The following is a 12,979-nucleotide window of genomic DNA, read 5'->3' as shown; positions in this document are numbered from 1 at the left end:
ATTCTTCCAGCTCTTCTGCCTGTGAATTAGAGAAGTTATTTATACATTATCCAAGGATAGAAAAGATACAACCAGATTGTCTCTCTCATTTAAAAACAGTTGCATTTGGGAGTTTTGTGTACAAGATTTGTTGACAATTTTATTTTTATTTTCACTTTTTGCTTTTAATCACAATTGTATTGCCATCGCTTCAAAAGAAGTTTATAAGCTGTGCCTTTTAGCAGTTAAATAATTTCTTATTTTTTTTCCTACTCTAACATCTTCTCTCATTAATGATACTTTCATTTGAGTAACTGCTTAAAATATTTTCAAAAGTTTCTTAAAAATCTTCAAACAAGCCTAGGATTCTTTTTTGGCTGTGCTGGTCTTCGTTGCCGTGCGGGCTTTCCTCTAGCTGGGGGGACCTGGAGCCACTCTCCAGTTGTCGTGCTCGGGCTTCTCATTGTGGTGGCTCCTCTGGTTGCATAGCATGGGCTCTAGAGAGCAGGTCCATTAGTCGTGGCTCACAGGTTTATTGCTCCAAGGCATGTGGGATCTTCTCAGGTCAGGGATCAGACCCATGTCTCCTGCATTGACAGGCAAATTCTTTACCACTGAGCCACCTGGAAAGCCTCCTTTTATACCTGGTTCCCCCTTGCCTAATGTGTATCATGGACCATGCAGGCCCTGGGGAAAGATGTTTAATTTACTATTATGGCTACTATAGTGCACTGCCCAGACCCCCTATTTAACCTGAAGGGAACACCCTCATCCCAACATCATTCTTCCTCCTTGCAAGCAGCCTGTATCCATTGGATGGCAGATGTAAGGGTATAAACATCCTACCCCCTAGCTTCAGGGAAAGACAATTTTGCACAGTTGTCCTTACTCCACAGTTCTCCATGAAACCATCAGAAACCTTTATTATAACTGCATCATAGTTCAAGTCCTCCCTCTCTCCAGAGGCTGCCTGTTCTCTCCCACAGGTATGAGCTCAAAGAGACTCTTCAATAACTTCTTTTGTGTAAATCTCTGTTTCAGAAGCTGTTTCCTAGGAAACTCAACCTATGACTATGGCTCCCTACCAGGAGAGTGGGGTGGCCACTGTTTGGTCATGGAGGTTGACATAAACCTTTAAGTCAAGGACATTGTTATATTCAGTGTCATAGAAGAAGCATAATGCAATCTAACAGGAGTGGAAGTGACTTCTTTTTCTTGGAGTATAACAAAGGGAAAACTAGGAAAGATTTTGCAGAAGAGGTAATGTTGGAGCTTAACTTTGGAGAATGAGTAAATATTCTCTAGACAAGGAAGAATGTGAGTAGTCTGGGCTTGTAAAAGAACACAGCTATTAAAGATGTGGCAGAGAGCTCGATGTGGCAGCTAGCAGGTGGGGCCCATGGGAAAGACCAGTAGAGATGGGTCCAGAGTCAGGTCATGAAGCCCTCTACTCATTTTTAAGGGCCTTAGGCTGGGGTGTTCTCTTCCTTCATAACTCCTATCTATCAATCTTGGTGCCCCTACTTCACGGACAAGATGCAATTTGAGTAGAAACTGAGACACCCATCTTCTGCTTGTTTGCTTGAAGACTTGTTATTTCTTTATCTCTTTTATTAAATACAATTTTATTTATTAACCATTTCATTTTATGGGCTTCCCTAGTGGTTCGGATGATAATGGGCTGGCAATGCAGGAGACCCCAGGTTTGATCCCTGGGTTGGGAAGATCCCCTGAAAAAGAGAATGACTACCCACTCCAGTAGTCTTGCCTGGAAAATTCTATGGACAGAGGAGCTTGGTGGGCTACAGTCCATGAGGTCACAAAGAGTCGGGCATGACTGACCAACAAACATTTCATTTTAACCTAATTTAGAAAAACTTCATATTTCTATAAAATGTGTATCTTTTAGTCTGACTTTAAAATAACCTTCTATAGAAGGTTATAAGAAGACACAAAGATCTTCTTCTGTCATGCTTAAAATTCTACCTTTAGTAACTTCTGGAATTCCAAGTGGTAAGGTAAAGTAAAGGTTAGAGAGTCCTGGTTTCTGACACACAAACCCTTGTTTCAAGCCTCAGATGAAGGGTCATTCAGTTGCTGTTAGTATATCTCTAGTAATGGAAATATTGACCTATACCTGTATTTGTTAATACTGATATATCAGGGCTTCTCAGTGGCTCAGATGGTAAAGAATCTGCCTGCAATGCAAGAGATCTGAATTTGATTCCTGGGTTGGAAAATCCCCTGGAGGAGGGCATGGCAACCCAATCCAGTATTCTTGCCTGGAGAATCACCATGGATAGAGGAGCCTGGTGGGCTACAGTCCACGGAGTCGCCACGAATCGGACATGACTGAGTAACTATACTGATACATCAAAGACTAATAAAACTGCAGAGCTGAAATTAGTCACCGTTTTGCAGATGAGAAAACCAAGGTCTAGGGAGGACAAATCATTTACCTCAGGTCATACAGTTCAGTTCAGTTCAGTTCAGTCACTCAGTCGTGTCCGACTCTTTGCGACCCCATGAATCGCAGCACGCCAAGCCTCCCTGTCCATCACCAACTCCCAAAGTTTACTCAGACTCATGTCCATCAAGTCAGTGATGCCATCCAGCCATCTCATCCTCTGTCATCCCCTTCTCCTCCTGCCCCCAATCCCTCCCAGCATCAGGGTCTTTCCCAATGAGTCAACTCTTTGCATCAGGTGGCCAAAGTATTGGAGTTTCAGCTTCAGCATCAATCCTTCCAATGAACACCCAGGACTGATCTCCTTTAGGATGGACTGGTTGGATCTCCTTGCAGTCCAAGGGACTCTCAAGAGTCTTCTCCAACACCACAGTTCAAAAGCATCAAATCTTCGATCATACAGTAGATGCTGACAAATCCAGAGGGACAATTTATCTTTTTCATCCAGCAACTTTGTTTCTCTGACTACAGAATTAACTTATCAGATCCCTATCTGAATTATTGGGAGTCAGGAACCTGGGGTACCAACCCATCCTCTACTGCTAATCATTTCCATGACTCAGGTCCCAGCTGTGTCAGTCTTCCAGGTCTGTTTTCTCACCTGTGAAATCAGAGGCCTGGACTAGACGAACTCCCAGAGTTCTCCTCCCAGACATTTATAGAGTCTTTATCCTTTCTCTAAGGGAAGATATGTCTAAAGGTCCTAGTGGACCAGTTGGAGACTGAGAGACGAATACGGTAAAGGGAACTGGCTCAAGAAGGTTCATATGTCCTCAACCATTTGCTAATCCAAGCTTCTAGTCAGATGCATTCTTGGAGCTTTTATTTTCTGATTTGAGGGCATTTTACTGCAGTCTCACTTTAGGAATATTTTACACTTTCTTTTGTAGCAGAAATGTTCCGATTACCTGCCCTTTAAACTTGGGCCATAAAGTCTTTCCTTAGAAACTGACTCAACTTTATATGTTGCGGCTGGTTTTGAATAAATGGGCTGAAGCTTGCAGCCAAGCCTCAATGCAAACAAAAACATTTTCTGGTCAAGCATTTTCTGGTTTGTTCAACTCCATTACAGGGTTGGCTTTAAAAAAGAAAAAGTTAAAACCCACAGAAGAGCAAAACACAAACTCTGGGAAGACAGTTTCCAGCCACATTAGCTCAGATCACCAGGGCAGAAAAGAACCAGGGCCTTCATTGTCCAGACCATCGTCATCTCCAGACTCTCATCTTATGTTCTTCTGCTATTTTAATTTCACCACTTCAAAATGGGGGGAAAATAGGTTAATAGTTTCCATGAGTTTAGACTGTGACCAGAGGCATACTAAGCAATTTCAGAATCTCCAGTAACCACAGTTTGGAGGAGAGAATGGTGATGGATTTACCGTCCTCTGGATTCCAGAGTTAGGGGACTCGGGCCAGCACTGTGATGCCAGAGTGGGATGTAAACAATATTCCTTCCTTCATTCTTTTTGCATATGTTCATCCTAGGATTCTTTTTATTCCAGGTAGTATGTTGGGTGAAAAAGTGAAAGTGTTAGTTGCTCAGTCATGCCTGACTCTGCGATCCCATGGACTGTAGCCCACCAGGCTTCTCTGTCCATGGAATTCTCCAGGCAAGAATACTGGAGTGGGTTGCCATTTCCTTCTCCAGGGAATCTTCCCGACCCAGGGATTAAACCTGGGTCTCCTGCACTGCAGGCAGATTTTTTTTTTTTTTTACCATCTGAGCCACCAAGGAAAAAGCATGGGACAAAGAAACATTCTTAAGACATAATCCCTGTCCTTAAAGAATCGCAGTACAGTATAGGAAATACCCATATGTGCAAATAATTGTAATATGGTGAATATTGTAAGTGCTATAAGCAACATGAATTAAGTGCTTAGGAAAGGGAGAGAAAAAAAGTTTATTCCAACTGAAGTTACTGAAGAAGGCTTGCCTGGGGAGATGCCTTCTAATCCATAACTTGAGAGGTCAAAACAGCAAATTGTGATTCCTTCTAGGCATGACAATGCACAGAAGTATGGAAGTTTCTCATTGGTTTGAGCAAGAGTAGCAGTCTGAAACATTAGGAAAATCTGAGCCTAAAACAGGAGATTGCATGTCGGGTGAGGAACTAGCTCTTTGCACAATGAGGAGCCATAGAAGTTTTCCGGCAGGAAAGCTACTTAATCACATCTGTCTTTTAGAAAGGAAACTGAAAGTCATTATGAGGATGGGCAAGTGTTACAGGAGGAGAGATGGAAACAAGAAACCGATCAGGCACTGTTGCTCTAGTTGTCACCAGCACACTGCTTATCTACCAACAAACATGCCTTGCCTCATGCCCATTTAAAAGTTCCGGTGGTAAGAGGGAAATATTTCTTCTCCACATCCCATCCAGTTCTGCAGTTTTCTAATCAGATCCCTATCCCAGGTTTATTCTAGATTTGTAAACTCATGGAGTCAATCCAAACATCTCAGTTAAAATATTGCATATTATATGTGAAACTCTGTTGTCTGGTAAGAAAGCATACAATTCTAGGCAAGGATGGAAAGTTAACAACTAATTTTATCAATTTTTCTGAGTTCTGACTCAATAAATGATATCCATTTTAAAGCGGGGGAGGAGGATTTATTTTTAAATCTGAATGTATTTTTAAAGTCAAATAAATTTGACTTTCTTCTTTCATTTCTCAAAAGTGAAACCCTCTAGGTTCAACAAATCCTCTAGACTCAAAACCTTCTAGGTTCAACATTTCCATCAAGATTTCACAACACTAAATGTGGAGATGGTGTTTGAATCAAGGTTTTAAATGATCAAAACATCATTGATTATACTGATCTCTCATTGGGTTCTATAACCAGCATGCTCTCTGCGAGTCTGGGTCATCAGAGAGATCACTCTAAAACGTTAAGGTTTTGAGTGATCCTGGTGAGATTTTGATGGTTAATCAAGTTTTAGAAGTAATGGAGAAGTATTCTTCCAGTGGAGAACCCAGGTTGTGTAGTTCAGAGGTCAGCCAACTATGTGCTAAGTCACTTCAGTCATGTCTGACTGTTTGCAGCCCTATGGACTGCAGCCTGCCAGGCTCCTCTGTCCATGGGATTCTCCAGGTGAGAATACTGGAGTGGGTTGCCATGCCCTCCTCCAGGGATCGTCCCAGTTCAAGGATTGAACCTGCGCCTCTTAGGTCTCCTTCATTTGCAGTCAGGTTCTTTACCACTAACACCACTTGGGAAGCTCAACTATAGCCATGGCCAAATCCAGCTTGCTTTTGTAAATAAAGTTTTATTAGAACACAGCCATGATCATTTACTTACACATTGTCTGTGGCTGCCTTCCTGCCACAACAGCAAAATTGAGTTGTTGTACAAAGCCAGAGGGCTTCACTTGTGGCTCAGTGGTATAGACTCCTCTGCTAGTGCAGGAGACACAGGGTCGATCCTCGAGCCAGGAAGATCCCGTGGAGGAGGGTGTGGCAACCCACACCAGTGTTCTTGCCTGGGAAATCCCATGAACAGAGGAACTTGGAGAGCTACGGTCCATAGGATCTTAATGAGTTGGACAGATTTTAGTGAGTAAAACACAAAACACATCTGCATGGCCTTAGAAGAGCCACTTGATCCATCTGTTTCATTCTCTGTCTGTAATAAACACTGCCTTCCTCCAAATACTGTGTGAAAGCGCATGAGCCCATATGTTCTGGAACACTGCTTGTCATGCTATAAGTCACTATGTAAGTGGAGTTCCTTACCTCCCAGCCTAACATTGGCATTTTTTCTCTTCCTCCCTAGAACACCCTGGAGCAATGCAGCGTGTGCTCCAAGCCCATCATGGAGCGGATTCTCCGAGCCACAGGGAAGGCCTATCATCCTCACTGCTTTACCTGTGTCATGTGCCACCGCAGCCTGGATGGCATCCCGTTCACCGTGGACGCTGGTGGCCTCATCCACTGCATTGAGGACTTCCACAAGTAGGCGATCTACTCTCCCTTCTGCTGCCTGATTGTCCTCTTGGGGTCTGGTCTTACTGCCTGGCATATGGGCTGCTCTTCTCTCTCCAAGCTACAGAATCTCAGGATTTGGTGCGACCTTAGAAAGAAGTTATTTATTCCCTCCTCCAATGCAGGAAGTGATATCAAGTAATCCGTGTGGTCCTCCAGTGCGGCCTCTGCTTCAAAGCTTCCCTTCGGCTTATCCATCACATGTTTGTGTCACCTTAATTGTGAGAAAGTTGAGTCAGCCACAGAACATATTACTGGAAAGAGGCACTATCACAGGGTAGTTCTCCCTGGCCTAAACGTGAACAAGCTGTGAGTCAGTGGACAAATTGCCCAGTTTTCTCTGAGCTCTTCAGTTTGTTCATTAGACCAGACCCATCCAAGAGTTCTCTCTAGAGCCATGTCTTTTCCACTCTGCACATAGGAAGTTATAGGGGGAGAACATTTGAATTGTTCGGAGAACAATTCAGCCCCTCTTGCTAAAGCAAGCCTCTTGCATGTTTGGAGGTGGTTTTATGCCATTATAAACATATACATACCCTCCCCTAAGTTCTTCCCCCAGGTCTTCTCTTCCTCAGGATATTTTCTGTTCTTTTGAGGACAATTAGAAAGTAGAACCTCAAGATCAAGACCACTTAACTGATGGGCCTGGAAAAATATATCCCTACTTCCTCACTTCTCTCCTTTGTAGAGTCCTCTTTTATTATAGCCGGAGTGGTCATGAAAAATTGTATAGTTTTGCATTTTGCTTATTCTTATTTGACCAGTTTGTTGGTTGATCACATTTGTTGCATATTCCCAGGAACGATATGATAGCTCTAGGTGTGGTTTATAATTGGCAGACATGGAAGTTTTGCCCAGCAAACACAAGAATCATCTGAGGCTTGCAACGAGATGAACTTGTATGGCTCACCAGTTTAGGTTCTGTTGCCCTCCAGATATACAGTCTTGTGGGTTAATTTTCATTGCTGTGTTGTCAACAACTGGGAGGTACTTGCCACAAGCAGCTTGGGGACCTGAGATTCATATTTTAAAAAAGAATTTCCTGACCACTTTCCAAATCGCAGGAAAAAGTGAAAACCTCACCAAAAGATGAGAGGCTGAATGAATTAAAAAAAAAAATCCAGAGGCAGGAATTCTCAACCTGAATTAGACAAGGAAGGGCTGGCTTACTTTGAAAGGGCAGTCACAGCACAAATTGTACTTCACGTTAGTGATATTTTTAGCTTCTAATTACACATGAAAAAAAAAACTTGCATCTATTTAAGGGAAGTGAAAAGATACCAATGGGGAATGTATTTCTGTCACTGTTTCTCTCCTTTCTTAGACTTACTCTAATCCAAGAAAGACTGATAGATATAATCAGAGCACACATGTTTCTGTTGCTGGAAAAGACTGATATGTTACACCCCTCAATTAAAACAGGAAGTCAATTCTGACAAATGTAAGTTTATATCTATGCCATTTATCTTTCATTTCGAGGAGTGGGGAGCATAATTACAGACTTGTGACTGGTGACATGTGTGTGGGTCTGAACACTCCAGGAAGGCACACTTGAGCAATTAAAAGGGAAAAAGAATCCAAAACCCCCAACAGTCCCCACCATCGCTAATTCAATGGGAAGTTAAAATGCAACCTATTCAAAATAATGTTGTCTGCATGATTGGCAGGTATGAAAGGGGAGAAGCTTTTTGCTCTTTTCCCCATTTCCAAAAAGAAAAATAAAAGACATATTTTAAGGAACTCTGTTTCTGGGTCTTGAAAGACTGGAACAGAAAGCAGCTGTAAGTCCAACCCAGGGTAGACATTGCATGGCTAAGGAAAGTGGGTTACAGAGAGGAGATGCAGCTGCCTTCTACAGATAATTGGTCATTCTGAACAGATCTCCCATTTGTGAGCTTCTAGGAAATGCCTTTCCATTCAATTCAACCACATCTATGAAGAGCCCTCTATGTGCCTATTACCGTGCTAAGGGAAAGAAATTGCATAAGTAGAAATTCATAGAGAGAAGCCCTGATCAACAAGGAGTTTGACAGGAGGAAGGAAGAGAAGAAGTGCAGGTTATGTGTGAGATCAGGCAAAAAATACTGTGAAGGTGACGAGATGAGGCACAGGCAAGGGTTTGAGCTATCAGGGCCAAAAGAGATTACTGGGACCTGAGTAGGTTTCTGGAAGCAGAGTGTTTTAAATGGGAAATGCAGATTACTGACAGAAGGAACGGCTCAGGCATTAAAGAAGGGCACAGGGTGAAGAATGGCTTCTCTGCATTCAAGGAAGCTCTGCTTGGCTGTAGCTAGAGCAGCCTGAGAATAGAAGCTGAGGTGCAGGAGGCCCAGGAGAAGGGATTTATCTCCCCTGCTTAGAATCCTGTCCTTTAAACTGGTGCTTCCCAAACTTGAGCGTACTTACAGTCACAGATTTTGTTAAACTGCAAAGTTTAGTTCAAGAGATCTAGAGCGGGGGCCTAAGATTCTGCATTTCTGACCAGCTCCCAGGTGGTCTTGGACTGCACTCTGAGTAACTAGCTTCTGAAATGCTATTTTTAAAGCCTTGCTAATGGGTCATCCCCTCCATAACCACCTTCAGTCGGGATTGGCCCAAATCCCCCATCCTGTTAGGCAGAAACTCTTTCCCATGTGTCATTTCAGATGACTCTCAAACTAGTTTCCTGGCAGACTGCCTGTATCCCACCCTCACTCCCAACACACACCCATAACACACCACACACACACAAACACACACAGACTTACTTTCCCATTTCACCTAAGTGGCCATCTTTCAAGGCCCAACCCAGTTATCATCTAGTGAAAGTTCCATGGACAGAGAAGCCTAGCAGGCTACAGTCTACGGGGTTGCAAAGAGTCAGACACGGCTGAGTACAGCACACACAAAGAAGCTTCCTCAGATCTCAAACTCTCCCTAGCCCCATGTGTGAATTTAGATCTCTTTCTCAATGTTTTATAGTTTTGTAAATCCACTATAGATAGCACTTAACATAGCCTGATTAGTAATAAAAAAATGCACATACGCAATTTTACAGTAGCCCCCTTAAATCATGTTTGCAGTATGATAGGATATGCATATATGTTAACAGAACAAATACAGAAATATATAGAGGTCCCTCACCAGTCTGACTGCTGGAGTCTCAGTTTATTTTTGTATTCCCAGTTCCGAGACAGTGGGCTCAGAAAAGCCGACTTATTTAAATCGCCCTTTCATTGCGTTGAGCTTTTATTCCACTGTCTGATCTTTCTTATCAGGGATGTTACGTGCATCCATCTATTTGTTTAATCAGCATCCATTTGTGGATTGCTAAAAATGTGCCAGGACCCAGTGAATAAGACCATCCTTCTCTGAGCTTTGGCTCCTATGGCTATATAGCAGAAATGATCAAAAGTATTTCTTCATGTTTGCTATCAGTAAAAAAATAAGGACAAGTATATAGAGCTCTTAACAAGACTTGGCATACAATAAGCACACAATAAATGGTAGCTATTTTAACCATCAGAAGTGTCTTTTATCAAGTTAATTTTATTATTATTGTCTGCTTAGTGAGTCAAGTCTTTAAATAGACCACCTGGGAGTTTTTAGAGTCCTTAAAATGCTGGCCAGGGAACACCATGGGGACTGTGGAAGCCACTTCCAGTCTCTACCCTTTACCTTTTCCCATCTAATGAGGCCAGTTGGTAAGAAAGAATCATTACTCAGCGAGAATACTGTTCATACCTTTCCAAAGAGGAAAGACCTTGAGGTTGAACATAAAGGCCTAAGCAACATCTTTTTATGCAGAATATAGCAAATACTTCATTCCATTAGATATTGTCTGACTTTCTATCTTCAGCACCAGTCACAATAGTTATTTCTAGAAACTCAGAAATAAAGCAAATCCTATCCTTTGGAAGCTCACGGTTTTGAGGTCTCCAAAGATATGCAAATAATTACTACTAAAATAGGCAAACTCAATGAAAGATATTTTATTCCCAAGGAGTATGTATTCCTACTTGAGGACATTGGGGAAGGTTCACCGATAAAGTGATAGGCTAGGCGCACTCCTGACCTCACAAAGTTTATGGTCCCAGTAGGTTTGGGGAAAGGAGATTTTGCAGCTGATTCCAGAAGCCTGCTTATTTCACTACTGATGACCTAGATTCAAAAATAATCAGGTAGTCCAAAGCAGTTCTTTTTGCCACTGAGTATAAACTTCTTGCATAAAATGCCAATTATAACAACTCTGATTACTGCTGCAGTTGTACCATGATCCTTTTAATTTTTCTTTCATAGCAATCAATTGATCTGCTGCTTAATTCATATTTATTTAGATTGCAGCCATACAGATGCCTTTTGGGTGCCGCCAGGAAAATTAATATGTACATATAGAGTGTAATGTATGTAAAAATGCTTTGACAACCATAAAGTGCTCTCCAAAGTGTTAGATTACTATCATTATTTCTTTTTAAGTCTCTCTACAAATAGATAAAATTTAACATCATTAATCTTAAAAGCATTACCATGAAAAATCTGCGTTGCGCAGTCTTTCTTTTTCAATCTTTTCAGTTCTTATCTGTGTCCATTGCAAATCATGTCTCATTTTGCACCTTCATAAATGGCACACTTCATTTCCAGAAGATACAGATGGATGCATGGCCTGTATTTGCAGCCTATCGATCTGTTATAAGAAAAAAAAAATGTTATGGCCATTAGTCATAGTAAGGAATATTAAGAGTTAGGAAATATTAAAATTTCTCACCAATAGTTGACCTCAAAAACATGTGTATATTTATCCATATATATACACATACATACATATATGGGGCTTCCCTGGTGGCTCAGCTCATAAAGAATCTGCCTGCAATGTGAGAGACCTGGGTTCGATCCCTGGGTTGTGAAGATTCCCTGGAGAAGGGAAAGGCAGGCTACCCACTCCAGTATTCTGGCCTGAAGAATTCCATGGACTGTATAGTCCTCAGGGTCATAAAGAGTCGGACACAACTGAGTGACTTTCACTTTCACACACTTACATATACATACATACATATATATGTGTATATATATATTGATATATATACACACACATTTCTAAGAAAGACGTTCTAATAATTGGGAGTGAGGCAAACTTACAACCTCAGGAAATTTGGGTAGAGCCCAGTAAGAACATACAAAGTCTAGAAGCAAAAGTCAGAAGCAAGTAGGGGCTGCTAAGACCTTCATTCTTCCCTCTGATTGATCCAGCCCAGGATTTGTATTTGCAGTCTTTCCACAGGTGAATGCCATGCCACACACCAAGTGGCCTGTGGCTCCTAGATGCAGATGCAGTTCATACACTCATCTCCCACTTTCCCAAATATCATAATGTTTATGATCTAGAAGAACCTCAACAGTCATTGAGTATAAATCCCCTATTTTAGCTAAGGAAGGAGACCCAGGGAAGGAAGGTGACTTGCTCAAGGTCACACAAGGTGGTAGACCAGATGTTCTGGCTCTTGGTTTGCACCTTTTCTTTTCTCTTGTTTTCATTTCTTTGCCAGCGTTTAAGTTCAATATCTAACCAGAACTATCTCTCCTCTTTCAGGAAATTTGCTCCCCGCTGTTCTGTGTGCAAGGAGCCTATCATGCCTGCCCCTGGCCAGGAGGAGACTGTCCGGATTGTGGCTCTGGATCGTGATTTCCATGTTCACTGCTACCGGTGTGAGGTCTGTGGTCAGCGCCCCCACCCCCTGCCAGGCCCATCAGAGCCAGATTTTTATAAATACCACAATTATTAAATCTAGGAGAGCCCTTAGTGCCTGTGTTCATTTGACTTGGGTTTTGCAAGAGACCTGTGACCCCAGTTGGAAGTGACGAGAGATTTCTTGCCCGAGGGCCATGTCATCATGTATATAGAAAAGGGCAGCGAGTCTTTCTCCTCTAATCTGGGTTTCAAAAGGACACCACATTCAGAAAATGACTTCAAAGCATTTTGTTATCCTAGTCCTATGACTTGCCCAGGGCCCCTCTTTTGAAGCAGCTTTCTTGTTTTCTACCAGACCTTCTGAGTGCAGCGGTTAGCAGCTCCTCCTATCTGCAAGAGATAATATGAACTATCTTATTACCACCTCCTCATGACACTGGCTCATCTAGTCCCACGAGATTTTCCCAAGATATGGGCCGGTGGGGTTGGCAGGGCTGCCCCTAGTCTCTAGGACTGCAGTGATTCCATCTTCCTCCTGAGCTGTAGCTGACCAACAGCCCCAGTTGCATGCCTCTCTCTGGCCTTAATGTGAGCAAAGAGAATAAAAAACTTCCAGCTTTTACACTAGGTGTTATGATTAAAGAGCAATAAAAATATCTAGCCTTACTTAGAATTGACCTGAATTGTAAGTGTGGAAAACCTAGAGTTCATTTTGCAACTGGAGAAACTGAGGTTCAAGGGAGGCAGGCTTTCCAGTATTTCTAGACACACTTGCTTCTATGTGCCAACAGGGTTTGACTTTTCATGGTTTTGTTGTTTGTTCTAAGAGTGGTGTGAGATGTACCTTTTCTCTTCCCAGATGAAATGATAGCAGTACAAAATAAATT

The 12,979-nt window shown here is 42.2% G+C and overlaps 1 protein-coding gene across 13 annotated transcripts in view; it reads left to right on the top strand.

The window, feature by feature from the left end:
- LPP (LIM domain containing preferred translocation partner in lipoma) overlaps positions 1-12,979 on the top strand; it is a 715,161-nt gene that overhangs the window by 684,884 nt on the left and 17,298 nt on the right. For all 13 annotated transcript variants that reach the window (XM_065943106.1, XM_065943114.1, XM_065943107.1 and 10 more), the window contains 2 exons: positions 6,219-6,397; positions 11,994-12,114. In XM_065943106.1, coding sequence (XP_065799178.1) covers positions 6,219-6,397; positions 11,994-12,114 — 300 coding nt within the window. The remainder of the gene's footprint in view (positions 1-6,218; positions 6,398-11,993; positions 12,115-12,979) is intronic.

The sequence above is a fragment of the Muntiacus reevesi genome, chromosome 8 (assembly GCF_963930625.1).
Source record: "Muntiacus reevesi chromosome 8, mMunRee1.1, whole genome shotgun sequence".
Taxonomy (NCBI): Eukaryota; Metazoa; Chordata; class Mammalia; order Artiodactyla; family Cervidae; genus Muntiacus; species Muntiacus reevesi.
This window is presented reverse-complemented; position numbering and strand designations above follow the sequence as displayed.